This window comes from Erithacus rubecula (genome assembly GCF_903797595.1).
Source record: "Erithacus rubecula genome assembly, chromosome: 28".
NCBI lineage: Eukaryota > Metazoa > Chordata > Aves > Passeriformes > Muscicapidae > Erithacus > Erithacus rubecula.
In genome coordinates, this window is record NC_136680.1 from 5173913 (window position 1) to 5192813 (window position 18901).

An 18901-nucleotide genomic window follows, 5' to 3' on the forward strand; every position below is an offset into this window, starting at 1 on the left:
TGGAAAAGTATTGTGGAAAAAATTCCCTTTATTTTTCAAATATGGAAACTATCTGTATTAATACTGAAAATAACAGCATGAAGAAAAAGCCCTCAGGAATTAACAGAGTCAAATTGCATGAATGCCATGAACACACTGTACAGTATGTACAGAACTGATTTCCAGTTCTTCTTTGGGCAGAGCAGAAGAACATACAATTTCAGGTCAGTTTTCGTGGGAAGCTCTGACTTCTGGAACAGTGTGCATGTATCACATACATAAAGTGATGTGGCCTAACTGAAAGTCTATATTCTTCCTGGACTTTCTCTTTTCCAATTAGTATTGAAGAGGTATGTCCTTATCCAAGAGCTATTTGTGTATTTATGCATTGAGATTGCTCTGTTTCGTCCCGTCTGTAATCATTAGGAAGAAATCTGTTTGCAAGTAGAAGAACTTGGAAAGTTTCTGCAAGTAGAAGCATCAGGACTGCAGCAAAGACTGTGTAAACTCACAAATATCTGGTAGTTTTTAAAGTTAGTGGATAGAATTATAAAATACCTTTCAATTATGCAGTTTTGAAGGCCAAGTTAGTACAAGGTCAGCACTGGATTTGGAAGGAGTCCACATACTTTTGTGTTGTTGACTGAGTTCTGAAAGCTTGGCCTTTGCCAAGACAGATGCAGTGTGGATGGGGGTCTTTGGGATGTGTACAGACAAAAACACAGTGGAAATTTTTTTTCTATGCATTGAGAAGTTCTCATTTCATCACCAGCAGGTACAAGTCAAAATTGGCATGCATTGAGCTCCTTTCTGGGAAATCTGGCTTTGAAAGACTCATTTTTGGAATGAAGTATAACAGCCTCAGTTTTTTCTTTTAAGTATGGGATTAAATGATTAAATCAAGGTGGGCACCAAAATGTAATATGCAGCTTTACACACAGTGAGACTGTAATATTGTCTTTCCTTCTTGGATTAGTAACAAAAAAATTGACTCTGTGTATACGTATGCTTGCACACATGCACCCTTTTCATGTATATGTAAGTATATGCAAATTTCTGACAATACTTTGATGTTCAGGTACTGTAAACAGATAATCCCAATCATAATCTGGTTAACAACATGGGTAAATACCAGAGCTAAAAGCTATAAACTGAATTCTGAAATTCCCAAAGAAACACTGGTTTGCACTGTTGGAAAACGAGGCCTCTACTTGTATGTGCTCTGTTAATATTGTGTGGAAAGCAGGAAATCACAAATGGCAAGGCTTGATGCATTCTGCTTTGTGGGAACATCTGTGAGCATGTGGATGCAATGTGGTATGGAGAGTCCCTTTTGTGATATGTGTACATGTCTGCTAACAGGAACTGAAAACAGGTTAGACTGCTGAGTTTTATTAAAGTATCATTAGGATCCTTTCAGATAGCTTTTAGAAATGATTGGGCTGGAAAGACCCTTGGCAATATGTCTAAGCCAGAAAGCACGTGCATATATTATAAAGCCAGAAGGGACCCTTATGACCATCTAGTATAACTGTCTGTGTAACCCAAGCCATAGGACTTCCCAGAATTAATTCCTATTTGAGCTAGAATCCAATCCAACAATCTTCTGATTCATCCTTCAGTTTGCCCTTTTTAAACAGGAAGTCTCTTCAGGATTAGAATTCAATGTTTTCTTGAAAAGTTGGACAAATAGTCTGAAAAAAATAAAGAAAACCAAGAAGCAGTTCAATATGGACAAATTGAAATTACTGTACTTCAGCATTAATAGTCAAATGCACAAACACAGGCTGGGAAATTGCTTGATGGACAGCAATCCTGCTTAAAATTATGTAGGAATTATCATGTATTACCACTGGACTAGGGCCAATGCTATCATGCTGTTGTTAAAAATTAAAGCACTTCATTGGGTTTTACAAGCTGGTCTGTTCTTTCTGAAGGTTTAGACTCATCAGCTGAGCAGTGTAATTGATAAACTAGTGCTGTCTTAGCTCACTAGAGGTATACAAGCTGATGCAGTGTATCTGAAAACTCTTTGATTAAGATCCAGTCCTCAGATAGAGCCATCTCATCAAAGTAAGAGTCTAACCTTGCTAAGAGTTAGCAGAAGATGAACAGACTTGAGTTTGCTGTATGCATGCATCAGGGACAGTTATCCTGATCAGCCAATGCATAGTCTACTAAGAACCATGGCAACATGAGTCCAAGGTCTAATGTGCATTTTAATGTGCAGGAAATATTCTTTCCTCAGTGCTCAGTAATAATAAATCTTTAGTTGGATTGTTGTGTCAAATTTTAGTCATTCCACTTCAAGAAAGATGTGGAACAGCAAGAAGAAAGTTCAGAGGAGAGGAACATGAATGATTATTACCTGTGATATATACAGGATCTGTTTAGTCTAGAAAGGAGAAGAGCAGACATTATAAAAGTATTCAAACAAGATAATAAAAGTGTACAGAGAGAAGGATAATAATTTGTTATCCAGCTCACTTGCCTGTTGCTAGAGTAGATCTCTTGTCAAAATAATCAACCTGCCTTCCACTGGTACCAAACAACTTGCTGCCTTACAGCCAGGAGCTAGCCACTGCTAAACAGAGCTAGCACACACTTCTTGTTACACTCTTCTGCTACCAGTCTTAAATAAAAGGGATTTGTGCATTTATCTTAGATTCCCAATAATTGTCCAGTCTGTAAAAATGCCATACTCTGCCAACAGGATGTGGAATCTGGTGCCACCAATATATAACCCTAGAGTTTCTGAACAACTAAAAAGAGTCTCAGGATTTGGCTTTGAACATCTCAAGAAATGTGTTGAGGAAGCTTTCTTAGTGCTAGGGAGGGCAGCATGGGCAGGTGTGCAGTTGTGATTGGCAAAGTTGACTCCAGCAATGCCTCTGAGGTCTTCCTTCAACAATGTGCAACTCTGAGTGTATGGCTATGGCTAGGGATGAAAAACTGTGTAAAGCCAGGGCACAGGAGTGTAAGTGACATGGTGGGCTGGCAATATTGAGCAGACCTCAAATGAAAGCTGCCTAGTTTAGATAGTTCCTCGGTGGGTCAGGAGGCTCCTCACTGCTATTCCTGCCCTTAGCCAATGTCTAAAGCAGGACAGCTACACTGCAACAGCCCCAACACTGTGCATCCTTAACATCTTCCTGGTTGAGATATAGACATTCATTTTCTGGATGTTCATGGACCTGGATGTTATGGAAAAAGTCCTAGTGGTCCTGTTCACTGGTGTGAAAGATACTAGCTGTATTCCTGGCCATGCCAAGGAAGGGGGAGAGAGCATGGATGAAGCAGGTCTCTACTTCTATCTTTAGACTCTGAGATGTTATGGATGTAATTTGAGCTTATGTCCAAATGTGTTAAACAGAAGCTGAATTCTCTTTGGTAGGAATTTAAAAAATATATCCTGAATTTTTAAGTCTAGGATCTGGCAAACCTGTGCAAGCACTAAGAAGTTATTTGGCTATGCCTATAAAAGATAAGCAGCTGTATAAAGACAGAGGTGTTTGAAAGCACATTCTACAGCAATGTAACTGAGGGGAAGTCACTTCTGAAAATAGGCAGAGATGAGAACAGGAATTGTTTCCTTAGGAATCCTGTAATTAAGAGTGAAACTGTTTTCTGAGCAAATCTGGCATGGAAGGGAGTCATTCCTAGCATGGATGTACACCCAGCTGCTCAGATGGGCAAATTGTTCTTAAACTTTGTGTTTCCCCTCCGGTTTCAACAGGATGAGAAGAGCTTGCTAAAGAGAAATGAAGTTAACCAGGTTTTGGCAGAGCTTGGTAGAGGGAAGAACTGTTTCAAGACTGAATAATGGATATAATAAATTTTTTAACTGTTTGCTTCTTTCACAGTACTTTAGAATCTTCCGCTAATGAGAAGCCTATTGATACTTATTGGTGCTACCAGCCAGCTGTCCCTGCTGTGTGATCCCACATTCCTTCAGGAGGTGAATGACTCTAGTATCTGCAACCAAACAGGTTGCCAGTGGAGCTCTCAGGAAGCATCAAGTGCAAACACAGTTTGCATCCGTACAAACACCAGGACTGTGAGCAAGGAGGTAATGCTAAAAGCTTGTTTGGGTGAAGGTACTAACCAAGTGAAGATCTTGCAGCTGTATCTTGCAGGACAGAGTTATGGCAACATTTTGGTGCCAGTCCACAGATAGTGGTGTTCCCGACTCACCTGGCTACTTAGATCAGAAATAAAGGAGCTCCTAGTCCAGCTCCTTCACTAGGTCTTCCTTACTCAGGTGTAACTATTGGGCCTCATAAGAATGACTAAATCAGGCTTTCTTTGCAGTTTAATTTTCTCCTCTTTAATGCCAGTCAGAGAAATAAGAGAGCAACAGGATTAGGGAAGACTGCATGTGGCAGAGGTGATAGAAAAGTGAGTGTCTTGCACAATGGATCTTTCTCTGTCCTCCACTCTGGACTTCTGTTTCAAGTTTTCACTTTTTGCAGCATTAATCTGCACTCTGCTGCCCGATTTCACAGTGCTGTCTCCCTTCTGGAGTGCCTGTGGGTGTCATTCTGTGGGCAAACCAGGTGTGAGAGCTGTTCTTTCTCCTCTATCCCAGAATTACCAAGTTCGCAGTCTTGCGCATCCAGCTCGTGCCGGGAGAGGTGCTCCACAATGCCAGCTCCCAGAGAGTCCCCCAGGACGTTGGTAGTTGTTCTGAGGCGGTCCCTGAAAAATCAGAGAGAAAAACAAAATGCAGTTTCATAGTAGAAACTAAGGGGATGAAGATTATTTCAAGAAACAAGAAAGTGAAACTTTTTCTGCTTTCTAAGTCATTCTGATAATGTATACTTCAACACTGACTGGAAAATGACTTCCAAAGAACCTTCCTTGATTGACATCCTTGAGCTCAAGCATCACATTCATTCCTGTTTTATTGCACTCCTAATTTCTTACTGAAAAGTTTTGGACTTGATACAAATGAAGAGGAAGGTTGCTGTGTTTATACATGGACACTGTCCTTTCCAAAGGGCTTGCTGCAGAGTCAGATGGCCTCACCACATCTGTTTCACTTAACTTGCTTCTTGTTTTACAAAAAGTGCTGAAATTTTGGTGCAAGCCTCTGACAGCACTGGTGTGGAGGCAGATTTCCTCAACATGGACAGCATGCACGAAGACAAGGAACCAGTATGCAAAATAGCACATCTAAAAGACACTTTGCAATGAGAAATTCTCAACCATGACAGTATGTCAGAGCTGCTGGAGCTGTTGCCAGTCCAGTGCCCCATCAGTTCCTTCAGTGGTAACAGTGGCACCTGATTGAAATAATCTACTCTGAGTAAGCACAAGAAGTAACCTGGCTTATTAGGAGGCAGGGCTCTTCCCAGCCAAGTCTGTTCTTATGCACAATCACAGGAGAAGTGAAGCTGTTCCACAGAACTGTTTCCAGCTGGTCAGCCATGGCTGGGAGCAGATTTTGGCTGCTTTGGCTACAAAGCAACAATACAAGATAGAAAAGAACAGAGGAAACACTGACAAAATCTGTCAGGATTTTGGTGTTTGAGAAGACAGAGAGGTACAATGTGCACAAATGCATTCTTCAATCTGGTTTCTAAGAGCACTCCTATAAAATCACTTGTCTCAAGTAATTTTATTTAAAAGGGAAAGAAATCTGTAATGTAGCAGTGTGGCTGACTAGCTGCACCCATGTAAACACTCTTCAACTTTGTACAGCCCAGTCTCATCCCTCTTTCAGTGTTTGGTAACCCAGAACTATCATTCTGTAGTGTGGATTTACTTATTATTGCCACAATCTTTTCCTATGACTCTGCAGATAATTTCTGGGTTAATTTTAAATAAAGCAAATGGAGGACATTCTGTTTGGTCACCAGGCTGATCAGCAAGTTACCTCTGATGCCCTGAGTCACTGAAGCACTTGGTGAAGACTCCAGCATGGACACAGAGGGCTACTGTGCAAAGGTCTCAGGGATACAGGAGTGTTTTAATCTTAATGGTACAGGTTAGTGAGCCTGCTTTTAGAGACATCAGGAGTACAGACAAGATCTGTAAGCACTGGCAGGAATGCACAGCAGTGCGTGCCTGCTGAGCAAGGAACTTACAGAAACCAGTCCACAGCGATGATCAGTGTAATATCCTCAGTAGGCAGCCCCACTGATGTCAGTACTATAACCATTGTCACCAGTCCTGCCTGGGGAATACCTGCAGCTCCGATGCTGGCTGCCGTGGCAGTGATGCTGGAGGGAATGGGAAAGCAGAGCTATCAGCAAAGGGAAGAAAAGAGGTGGTTGCATTTGCAGAAATGTCAGGAAGTAGCTCAAACTCATCATCATCTTGGGAGCCTTTCTGTCCTGGTCACCAAGAAGGATGGTGACACATGGGACATCAACACAATGCCAGACTGCCCCTGCCAGAAAGCCCCTCATAACAGACCTGAACATGCAAGAAGGACTCAAGTGGAGTCTCAAAGTCATGGTGTTCACATGTGCTTTGACACCTGGTGCTGTAGTACAACCCTTCTTTCCCACACTTTTATTCCTCCCCCCTTATTGTCTCTTCTGAGCAGAAGAGGAACCTTATCATACCTCAGATAAGCCAACAAAACTGAAACCCTTTCTGTAGTCCCAGAACACTTTCAAAAGTCACCTTATTGTGATGATTTGCCCAAAATCAAGTTCATAGTTGTTGACTTGGGCAATGAAGATGGCTGCAAGGGCCTCGTACAGAGCAGTGCCGTCCATGTTAATTGTGGCTCCCACAGGCAGCACAAACCTCGTGATGCGCCTGTCCACACCATTGTTCTCTTCCAGGCACCTGAAGGTTATGGGCAGAGTCGCTGAGCTGAAAGAAATTTACAAAACCACATGAATTGCATGTATGCTGATGTAGGAAGAAGGACTATGCCTCTGCTAGCTTATGGCCTTACCCACCTGCTTTTTCACCCTGCCATGTGAGCTAGAGGCCAGAAGCTAAGAGAGAGAACATTCTAAGCAAGGCTTCCTCAGATACGATGCACGCTGCAGTTGCAAATTCTGACATGGCTTTTCTTAGGAGGTTGGGGCAGGGGCTGTATAACACTGAGGCTGATGATGCTGGTATAACACCAAAAGAAGGAGGATTCAGGGTACATAGGGCAGAGCCTCAAGACCAGAATTCCTTTTTTTGCTATTAAAAAAACCTGAGCCCTTTCCCATCCTTCTCAGTCCATAAGACAAGAATGACACATTTGAGAATTTATATTGCAAAGAAAGCAAAGAACTATTTCTGAAAGAGAACATGAGCAGGAAAAATGCTTTGTGTTTTGGTATGAGAATGTATGTGGAAGAGCCTTCTATGTGCTTGTTAGGACACAAATATAGCAAGAAACATAGCACTTAGTGAAACAACAGTTTCCTACCATCCCTTGCTTTGGCTGTGTGACATGGCAGTGTGAGTCATTGAACATACTGATACCTTTGCCCAGGTCTCCAGAAAGTTTAATGACAACTGCATATAGTGTGTGTGCCTGGGAAAGATGGACATGAAAATGTGTGCAAGTACATGTGTGTGAGAGCTATGTGCATGTAGAATAATGCTGTGATTCAGCAGGATATTTGTCCTGAGCTCAGCATTTCAATGGTAAGCAAAGTTACCCTCGTGTTTGGTTAGGAGGAATACAGGCCATTCAGAGCTGGTCATGTGAGTCGGACTCCTGAGCAGGGCAGTGGGAACCTTCCCACTCCCAAATGAGTTTGGCTGATCCACTGCAAAAAGCCGCTAGTGGTAGAAATTGTGAGACCACAGTGCTGCATTGAGAGCAATGGAGTGCTGAGATGTAGTGTCTACATCAGCCCAAACCCCACTCCTACCTAGCCATCATACCTGGAGGAGGTGCCCAGGGCTGTGATGAGAGCCTGCAGGAGCCCTGCAATGAACACCCAGGGGTTTCGGTGAGTGACAATGAAGTAGAGCAGGGGCAGGATGCAAAGGGCATGAATGAGGAGTCCAACGATGACAGTGAGCGTGTACATCCCCAGCTGGCCTCCCATCACTGCCAGGTCATCCATCTCCAGGATTTTGCCCGCAATTAAAAACATGATCCCAACTGGAGCATACCTGGCACAGAAACACAAGGCCGATGGTCAGGACTGCCTCTCACACTTCCACATCAGCTTTAATGCATAAATCTCCAATATGGAGATAAATCTGGATATATCTCCGATAAGCCAGCATACCATAAGTGCTCACTGAGCCTTATATTGGATTATACTGCTGGTTTATTTTCTAGAAACCTGGAGGGAGCTGGGACTTGTTCATCCCATGGTCAAAAATCAGCTCTTAGTGCCTGGGGACCCCAGCACTCTGTTTTGCACACTGCATGGGCAGTGGTAGGGTCCTCTTTGTCTTGGGTTTTCTACATTTCTACAACACTCCTTGTAGAATTGATAAGGAAGGTTATGTAGAGAAACTTTCAGAGTCTCTTCCTTTCCTGACAGCACTTGGGCTGACAGTATTTTTTTTTTCCCAAGAGGCATAGGAAAGCACAGGAGTAATAGAGAATCAAAGAGTAAAAGCCAGAGTGTCCTATAGGTTCTGGGGTATCAGCCTTGCTGTCTTCAGATGCTCACATTTAGGCAATATGAACATCTAGTGATTCCAGATCTGATGTAACAAGGACTGGGTACACCAACACCTGTAAAAGCAGCCATGGCTCATATAAAACCCCATTTTGAGGTACCCTACTATCTTTCCCATTCCTCATGTCTTTCCCCCCCCTTTGTAACAATGCAGCTGACAAGCAGCAGTGAGGCTTCACAGAAAATAAATAAGTCAGATATGGAGAGAATCATGGGCACTACTATAATAATTGGACCAAATAAAATTTCAGCTCCATGGCCACACCTCTCAGGACTGGACCTCTGCAGCTCAAGAGCTCACATGCAACTCATGCACAAGGCTCAGAGATCCACATGCCAAACTCCAGCTTAGCCTGGGAGGTTTGGAAAAGTTTCAGGAAAGGATTTAATAAATATTTCATTTCCTCTGACCTTCCTGTTAGAACACATCCTTGGCTGCAGCCAGTGACCAGATCTCCCCAGGAAAAACAAGCTTCTGGGAGATGATCTGCAGACTGTGGCTACAGGAAGGCATGCACAGGCAGTGCCCCAAGTGTAACCAATGTTCTATACATAAACACCCTGCCTTCCTTCATCTAAAGGGACGTTTATGGACGGGTTTGAAGGTCTCAAGAGTAGTGTGCAGGTCTACTTGTTCCACTGTGCTCATGCTCTTGTTTCTGTGCCCTCAGGCAAGTCTTACCTGTTCTTAGGAAAGCAAAGCCCCAAATTCTGGTTCAGACATGGAGTAAAAGATCCCGGGGGCATGGGGCTTCCCAACATCTGCTATGAGCTTAGGGATATTCTTTCCCTTGGTGCATTTTTCTGTAAAGCCTGTCCTGCTGTGCTCAGGATTTTGCTCTGAGATACAAAACTGGAACTTATAAGACCAAGGAAAGGAAGCTGGAGCGATCTAAAATGTGAGAGGGTGTCAGGCTGACAGATTTTTTCCCTGTCAGACATTTGCCTGTATTTTGCCAGACCAGCATCTGTCTTCTTTTGCAGTACCTTGTGGAGACTCAGAACGGTGTTCCCAACTAGGGACAATGAGAGGCCTTCAGCCCTGTGCCCTCTCCCTGTCCATCAGCCTTTTGGTCACTCCCACCCTGTTTCCCTGCTGGCCCTTTGCCCTAACCCCACCCTTGTGACACCCCTATGTCCCCTGGTAATTGGTGTCTGAGGCTTCTTAACCTAGACCCTCTCAGCCCCTTCAGCCTTTATTCTCTGAACCATGGACAGTGCACATGTGGGCTGAAGTAAACATCTCTGTGAAACCCCTGCAAAGGCCCTTCCTGCTTCTTTACTTGCTATCACCCCAAACAACACCAGATTCAACAGAACCTGACGAAACTTTTGAGTCCTGAGTAAAAAGCTTAAAATAACAATATTTGGTGAAATGCTGCCTTCTAAAGTAGACTTGTCTCAGCAAAGCCTTGTTTGTCTGGATCATGTGTCATAGGGAGCCTTGACAGAAAGCAATGAGCAGCTGAGCTACAGAGGAGTCATGATCTGAGAGATCTCAAACTGAAAGGCAGCAACTTTGAGCTGATCCTCTCAACACAGCTCAGCTCTCAGAGCTATTGCATTACTGCATACAGCTGCCACCCTGAAAGCAGGAAGGGGCAAAGGGCTACTGTGCTTCATAGCTAAGACAGACTCCTGGAACACAGCTGGAAGGAAAGCTTTTGGTGAGAAAGCTTCACACCCTACTCCTGTTGGTAAGGCTAAGAGATCTTCCACTCCAGCTCTCTGGTCTTCCAAGGATGTTTCCAGAAGCCTCAAGAAAAGCAAGTCCTGGTGTACCTGATTTTTCTAAGGTAAAAACAAAAAGAACAGGAAATGAAATGTGAACAAATATCCCATCCAGACTTTTCCCTCCAGCATGATGGAGCCAAAGTAGAACTGTGCCCATCTGCTTTTCCTGTCTTGTGCATGAAATCCTTAAAGCTACCCCACTTCTCATCATGTCAATGGAAACTGCACCTGCAGACCTCCTGCTCCAACCGGCCGTGCTCCTCACCAGATGATAATGGCCACCAGCCTCATGATGGCTTCGTTGAGGCAGTTAAAGAACTCCCGCAGGGCCCGTCCCTTCTGCTTCATGCTGCCGATCATCAAACCGAAGCACATGGAGAACACTACCAGCCCCAGAGCGTTCACCCCATTGGCTGAGCCTGGGATGGGAATGACTTCTTCAAAGGTCAGCACTTCGGAGATGGTTCCCAGGGCTTGAGTGACATTCTCCATGATGCTGGTGAAATTCTCAGGCACAGGGATCTGAGTGGTTGTCACACCTGCTGTGACATTGCTGCTGTGGAGGATGGTTCTGGTGAAGACCCTGGTGCTGTACTGAGTCTTGTACTGAAAAGACAGATTATCAAATTATTTTATTTTGACAGATTATCAAATGCACTCACAGGCCCTAGTTCTGATGATCAGGACACATGCTAGGCTCTTACATCCTTTCTTAAAGTAAGGAGAGTACTGCAAGTTGCTACTGACCTATGTTGGAAACTTGCTTTGCCTGTTTTCAAAGTCTCCAGTATAGTGCTTTCACCAGAAAGTTCAGAAAATTCATACAGCAGAAAGTCAAAAGAGACCATTAGAGCATCTCATGTCGCTAGGACTGAGATATTCTGGCTTCTCTGATAACCCTTTGTGCTGCTTCTAGGGGCACTAGCACTGCAGAAGAGACAGATTCTTGGAGAATCTCTTCCATATCACTGCCAGTCCAAGCTTGCTACCTGAAGTCATGCAAACCCTTCCTGCCTCTGTGGGATGGGAATGGATGTTGGAGCCCCCATGTACAGACAGTTTGAAAAGCTTGCATGAAGGATGTTATAATAAAGACTACATATTCTATAACGCAGAAAACATTTGCAGTGCCTCCTGCAGCAGTCACACCTGGGGAATAAAGTGCTTATCTATCCCTCAGAGAAGTAGACAGGACCATGGTCCAGGGCACAGGGTGCAAAGATGAGATTTCATACCTGTTTGAAGCAGGCTTCTACCAGGTTGGGCGGGAACATATTCCTGCAGTAGATAAAACAAGGAAAGAGTTACTGTCCTGTTGAACTAGGAAGAAAACATGGGCTTCCTGGCCAACTTCTTTGTCCCAGAGCAGTGTCTGAGGTCACAACTTTTCTAATGTCCACTTAAGCCCTTTTGGTCTGACTGACAGAATAAGGGAATTATGCTGATTTGGACCCAGCACCTCTCGCAACTTGTCAGACTTCCACTGCATGTTTTCAAACTCCAGAAACTTCAGGTATGTGGAAAGAGATGACACACACACACTGCTCGGGTATAGGTACACTGTAAAACCATCATCAAACCAAACCAAACCTTGAAACAATACCATATTACAATGTTTAATACACTGCCTTGCACTCAGCCTCACCTCTACAGCTGTCATGTGAGCTCTCTGTTATCCTGTACCCCAAAAACACAGTTTTATACCACTTGAGATGGTACAGCTTTGCAACTCATTGAGTAAGGTTACAGCAAGGGAAGAAAAGGCAATGTCTTGGGAGCCACTTTCTTGATTTCCTTTGGTTGTTGAAGATGGATATTTGGAGTAGCCTTTGTCAGGTGAATTTCTGACAGGTAGGTAACCACTGGTGGTTTTCATTATATGTTTTGTTGAGCACACCATGACCTCTTACATTAATACCTCTGGAGAAGGGCTGGACTCTAGGCCAAGCACTCAGTCTCAGAGTGGCAAAGCCAGTTAGCTAGACTAAGCTAGAAGTAGTAGCCTTGCCAAGACTCAGCCATTAACCTCTAAGACTGTGTGCCTAGAGCTGTGATACTTCAAAAGGATACTCCATGGAGGAATGGAATCTCACTGATACGGTCTCAACATGAGACCATCTTGTTTACCTACCTCACTAAGTCCATGAAGGCATCTGTGGTCTGCACCTGCTCAATTCTGCCTTCTCGATGAAGATTGTCCTTAGATCCTTTTCCTGGGTGTATGATGATGACCATGAAGATGCCAATGAAGACAGCTATGATTGTAGTCACCATGTAGTAGATGATAGCCCGCATCCCCATCTTCCCAGAGACTCTGCTATCCAGTGAGGCCATTCCTGGGGTGTCACACAGAGAGACAGGATGAGGAAGCCTATCGTCTTAGAGAGAAAGGGAAAGCTTGAGGAATATTCAAAGGGTGCAAGGCTCATGCATGAGTTGGACAGGGAGCTAGGGTCTCTAGGAAGCACAGCCTACAAGGAATAGAATTTGGAGTTCCAAGGTGATGTTGACATGGAAGGATGTGGCTTGTGGTCATGAAGAAGCATAGCACTGGTGGATCTTAGTCTGTGTTTGGGAATGTAGCAATTTTCTTTTAAAACTCTCAGAAGGGAATAATTCCCTCCTGGTACATTGGGCCTTTCAGTCCCTAGTGGTGGGATGTTTCAGCAGGTGAAACACCTTGAAGTCCCTTCTGCTGCCTGAAAGCTTGGCTGTCTGTCATGTCTTCCTTGAGGATCTGGGTGAAACAAGCCTTCCAGCTGGTGATCAGCTTCAACCCTTTTGGACTGACACAAATTAACCTTCTCTAGGCTGGAGGAAACCTGAAGTTTACTTGGGCAACAAACTTGGAGACATTTGAGATTTTGTAGGATTAAATCCTTGTTAATGCTCAAATTCTGGGCATTGGAATCACTGCATCGTGTTCCCCCCAGTCTTCTGAGAAAACCCAAGGTCTTCCTCTTTTCTGCACCACTACTGAGCCAGCAGGGGTCTCAGTGTGGATCATGTTCACTATGGCTGTAGATTCAGGCTTGTCACCAAGCTAATCCAAACACCTCCAGCTGGGTCATGAAGAGGTACCCAAACAACAGCTTTGCTGGTCATTGTCTTGGCTGAAAGCAGCAGAAAGCACTTCTCACCTGTAATCAAGCTAGAGACGATGAGAGGAAGAACCAGCATCTGGAGCATGCGCATCAGCAGCTCACCAGGGAAGGAGAAATACTTGATCTGGCGATAGGTCAGCTGGTAGGGCCGGAGGGAGAAGGCCAGGATAATCCCTGTGGATCAGCAAGGGATGAGAATGGAAATGGGACAGTGTGATCCAGTGGTCTCTCCTTCAGTCCTACAGTGTGGCTTTTCTCTTTCTCATCTACTCTCAGTTCCATCTCTTCCCAAAGGAAAAAATGCTCATTATCTAAATGGCTATGAGTTTTTATGGTATGCTCTCTCTCCCCCTGACATATTTATGTGCAGAGGAGCCTTGTGCAAAACCACAGGTCTCCTTGTTCCCTGTCTGATGCTCTTCTGGCGTCTGTTCCCAGTAAGTTCATGAATACAACATGCTGTGATGAGAGATATGATCTCTCAGACCAAAATAAATAAAAAAGTTCAGATTCTTTGTCTACCCATCTCTTAAAGCCAAGTTCAGCCAATTAGAGACATACAGCCTGCATCAAAAGCTAGGGGTATCCTATCTGCTAAGCAGATTTGGTGGGCATTGTATCATGACCATTTGCAGCAATTCTGGTCCTGTCAGGCTAAAGTTATGTGACAAATCTGAAAAGCCCTTGTGCCTACAGCTACACTCACAAGATGCCTCTGAAGAAATCTGGATGATTTGTACCAAGGATTGGTTGAGTTGAACCATCAAACTTTTTATTGTAGACTGTTTCTATACTGGAGCCAGAAAGGATCAACGAGGACTCCCTCCCACATACACACTCTCTGTTGGGTCTCTTGCTTTTGCACACAAAAGTACTCATGATGTGTACAGTACTTTGAGCTGTCAGCTCATCAGCTTCATCTCCTTAGTCAAATCTCTACGGTAAAACAAAATCTGTGTAAAATAAACAAACATTTCCCCATATTTAGAGATGGTGCCTGGTGTTGCCAGCAGCTCCATACCTAGTAGGACTGCAGCAATGGTGAAGAGGACGAAGGCGTTTCTCCTGAAGAAGCTCTTGGCGCTGGCAGCAGTGATGCTGTGCACCCTCTTCTTGGCGCGCGCCGCCCGCTTGCGCACAGCCTGCCGCAGCTGCTGCAGCCGGCTCTCGCTGTGCAGCCGCTTGGCCGCGTCCTCGTTGAGGAACAGGCTGTTGACGTGGCTCTGCTCGCTCATGCTCAGCACAGCTCTCAGTCCTCCAGCTCTGCCTGTGCTGGGCAGAGAGAAGCACAGGCAGGAAAGCATAAGCTGTGGCATATCTTGCCTTCATCTCTAGGTCATTTCTCTAGGGCCTGCTTACAAATGTTTATTTAAAGTTGATTAATGAGATCCTCTGACCATCTGCAAGGAGCAGACCTTGGGGAAGGGTATCTAAAGGGCTGCCAGGGTCTTGTCACTACGGCTTTGGTGCCTCTAGAGAAGCTCTGGCCTCTACTGCACTCAGCCTGCACTGAGGAGTGACTTATGTTGGCTTGGGCAGCCAGAAAGGGCTTCACAGCCACCCAGGCTTGTTCTTAAGAGTTTGATCACTTTGGAATGGAATTTATTTTTATCACCCGGCAAGAAGACCCTTTCCCATATACAAACTCTTCCAAACAAAACCAAGCAGTGAACAAATTTCTGATGCAGCTCCAAGGTGGACAGCTCCCTACCACAACAACTTTTTCTATGAAAGTGGTGCTGGCTGTTTCTGCAAAAAGGAACAGAACCCCTTGCCCTCCATGGAGCCTGAGGATAACACTTTATTTATTTTATATTTCTTTATGACTTTCCTTTGAAACACAACAGGACTTTCAAGTAGTATCTCTTATCAAACTCCACTGATAGGATTAAGGTGATGTTCTGTCTTCATAAATACTAAGACTGAAATCAAACCTACTCAACAGAGATAAATAAAGAACCAATTCTGCTCCATTACCAATTGGCTGCAAGACTGGACAGTCTACTATACTTCATCTATTTAGTTTTTACTGTTAGTTCCATATTCTTCAGAAAAAAAAACAAGGAGGCTACACAGGCAAATCAGTTCCCTCTAGAGTGCTAGAAGGCACCAGTCACCCAACAGTTCACATAATGAGGAAGATTATTGTCTGACTATGCAGAAGCCATTTTCCTTCTGTCACTGTGCCTTGACAGATGGATGGTCTGAAAATTATTCTTGTTCCTAGGAGTTTGCAAAGAAAACAAGATTGCAAGGTCATGTGCATGGAAGGGAGAGAAAATCTCCATTCTGAGAAGAGGTTTGTTTGCATAGATGCTAATCCTTCATGAAGTTGAGAACACCAGACACACCTGGGGTGGCCCAGCCAAGTCACTCTAAGCCCTCCCAAGGCCAAGTTGCACAAAGGCCACTGGCAAAGACAATGGCTGTTTGCTGCAGGAACCTTGCAGTACTGCTGTGGTCACCCCAGCTTTTGAATCAGCAAACAAGCATTTAATGGATTTTAATCCACTCATTCCAGCTTGATCAAGCATTGCATCCCTTACTATGCCACCTTACTTTTATATGTTGATGGAGACAATATACACCAGACTGTGTGAAAACTTTGCCTGTCTTCCTTCTTCACTGCCAGTCCTGATTTTCACAGCTACACATGAGAAAAAGAAACTGCAATCTTTCAGTTCATTGAGATTGAGAGGAATGTCAGATTTGTCTTTACAAACAACCTGTGGATCTGCTGGTAGATAAGACTAGCATTGAGAGATAAAAGAAGCAATGGAATGGATTCCACTGATTGATGAATGGAAAAAGGGATTGGCCTTTACAAACAAACTGTAGGTTTGCTGGTAAATGAAATTGGATATTGGAAGATGAAAGAAGCAACGGTGAAAAACTATGAATTCTGTTAGAATTAAAAATTAAAAGGGTGGGTTATACATTAGGGGGGAATCTCAGGTATCAGGTGTTCCAGGAAGTCTGTGCCTCTCGAGTACCTCAGCCAGTGGGGAAAGAGAGAGGGAAAAGCAGCCAGGAAAACAGGATAAAAAGGAGGCTGCGTCCTCCAAAAATTGGAGAGATCCCAGGGGATTGCCCCATGGCCTCTCCCTTTACTCAAATAAAGCAAAAAGGACTCCTCTGTCTCCTTTTTGGACATAAACCTCTGGTGTTTGTGGATTAATTTTCCTGACAAGATTGTGCCTCCTGAATCTGACAGTAGGTTTAAAAACTATGAATTCTATCCCCTTGTCTCCCACTAGTATCATAAAATAAACTTGTATCATTTATAGCTTTCCAGATATAGAGTTGAACAAATGACCCAAAACAAGTGACACTGGAACACACCTCGGTAGGTTTGAATGTCTCCAGAGGGAGACTCCATGACCTGCCTGGCAGCTGTTCCAGTCCTCTGCCACTCTCAATGTAAAGAAGTGCTACCTCACTCAAGGTGGAACGTTTTGTAATTTAGTTTCAGGCCATTACTATTTGTCCTGTTGCTTGGGCATTCAAGTGCTTCCTGATGTCCATTCTGATCGTCCTCTGGCATGACTTTGGACCATTCCAGTTGTGCTGCCCCTGGATCTCAGGCAGGACAGTCCAGTACCTCCCTTTCCACCTTCCCTCCTGAGGAAGCTGCAGAAATCAATGCTTCCCAAACTCCATTTCTTTGAAGGAGACAAGCCCAGAGCACTCAGATGCTCCTTGTAGGACATGTCTTCCAGCTCTTCACCAGAAAATTCATGTGCATTCCCCTCCTCTGGACATGTTTGAGGATCTTCACATCCTTCTTCAATGTTGGGGCCCAGCCCTGCACACAGTGCTCCATGTAAAGCTGCAACAATGCTGACTACTATGGGATAATCCCCTCTCTGGACCTGCTGGTCACGCTATGTGTGATGTCTCCAGCAAGCAATTTGCCCTCTCAGCTGCCTGGGCACACTGCTCACCCCTCTTGAGCCTGTGGCCAATCTGCATCCCCAGGTCCCCCTCTGCTCTTCAGCCACTCCTCTCCCAGTTTAGACTTGTACTCAATGTTACTCCCTTCCAGACACAGAAAGTAGCACTTAGACTACTTCTATTTCATGCCTGAGACAGCCCAATGCTCCAACTCAATCAACATTTTCCTTTGAGGCCTCTTGTTTCTCAAGAAAGCCAACAGCACCTCCCAGTTTGATTTTGTCAACAAGCTTGCTAATGGGATATTCAATTCCTTCATATGGATCATGGAAAAAAATGCTGAACAATACTGGCCCCAGTATTCATCCTCAAGGATACCACCAGTGACAACTTACCAGCCAAACACAGCCTCTTTCAATACAGTCAATTGATCAAAAGCCAGGAAAACTGCATTCACCACCTTCCCTTTATCAGCTTGGGCTGTGACCTCCTCATAGAAAGAAAGCAGACTGGTTAAAGAGGACTTTTCCTCTGTGAACCCATGTTGAAGATTGCATTATTTTTCAAATGCTTTTCAGTAGTATTCAGTAGGATCTTCTCCATAATTTTTCTAGAAACTGAGGTTAGACTCACAGGTCTTTGTGTAGCTCTTTGTGTCTTCCCTTACACTTTTCTTGTGGATCGGAATAACATTGGCTTGCTTCCCAGTCAGCAGGGATGCCATGTGGCTATCTACAGTAGAGCAGAATCTACTCAAGGCAATCACTTCCAGAAGAACCACCAGAGAAACTTTGAAACCCCAGACACTCATTTTCTTACTCCAAAACCACTCACTCTTCATCAAACAACCCAGCACACATTGGTAATGTGAAGTGCTGCCTTATTTTGAAAGCTCCAAATAGCTTAGTGAAGTGAAAAGTCACATTGATGGCTCTAAAATCACCCACCACAGACTTTCTAAAAACAAACCAGACTTCTCATTTGCTGTGGTGACCCTGTGTTGAGTAGGGAAAACTGGGCACCCCCTCCTTCAAATCTTGCCTTTGTTAGAGCTGGACCATACCAAAGTATTGGCACAATTTCCTGTACAGGGGAGGTAGGAGCAGAACCCACAGATATAAAAGGACTCACCCAATCTTTTCTCCAGATGTCTCCCCTGCATCTCCATGCACTGAAAATTGTATTTTTGTACAAACAAAATGAAATTTCTATTTAGATATGGGAAAGTACAGGTTTAATCATTAGATCCCATGCTGCACCATGTGTTCAGCTGCCTTCTTAGAGCAAAAGTTATTGCACAGAAGGAACTCACCAGCAGATATTGCTCCTTTGATGTTCCCCCCCCTCTTTCTGGCTTGCTCCCTTTCTCTATCTGCATTTTTTTGCAATAGAGCAGCCCCTTCCACAGCACATTCTCTCTATTGCTGGTCTGGAATTGTGCATATATTCTCTATTGGATCAGCAGGAAGTTCTCAAACTGCTGCAGTAAGTCACAAAAATTCTCTTGACAATGGCTTGGATTTTCCTTCTTGTAAGAAAGTGGCTTGCTTTCTCGCTGAGGTTGTTCTATCCATGGCTGCTTCACCA

The 18901-nt window shown here is 44.1% G+C and overlaps 1 protein-coding gene across 4 annotated transcripts in view; it reads right to left on the bottom strand.

The window, feature by feature from the left end:
* Positions 1–10: 10 nt before the first annotated feature.
* The window catches only part of LOC306813184 (excitatory amino acid transporter 4-like), a 38032-nt gene continuing 19141 nt past the window's right edge, over positions 11–18901 (bottom strand). Inside the window, exons 4-14 of one of the 4 annotated variants that reach the window (XM_079328386.1) lie at positions 14442–14692; positions 13457–13594; positions 12448–12652; positions 11552–11594; positions 10582–10922; positions 7828–8061; positions 6613–6807; positions 6069–6203; positions 4574–4677; positions 2348–2374; positions 11–1673 (exon numbers count right to left, since the gene is read on the bottom strand). In XM_079328386.1, coding sequence (XP_079184512.1) covers positions 2370–2374; positions 4574–4677; positions 6069–6203; positions 6613–6807; positions 7828–8061; positions 10582–10922; positions 11552–11594; positions 12448–12652; positions 13457–13594; positions 14442–14655 — 1614 coding nt within the window. In that variant the 5' untranslated portion in view covers positions 14656–14692 and the 3' untranslated portion in view covers positions 11–1673; positions 2348–2369. Of the gene's footprint in view, positions 1674–2347; positions 2375–2421; positions 4678–6068; positions 6204–6612; positions 6808–7827; positions 8062–10581; positions 10923–11551; positions 11595–12447; positions 12653–13456; positions 13595–14441; positions 14693–18901 lie in introns of those variants that run through there. The other 3 variants (XM_079328385.1, XM_079328384.1, XM_079328383.1) reach the window with 3 other exon arrangements.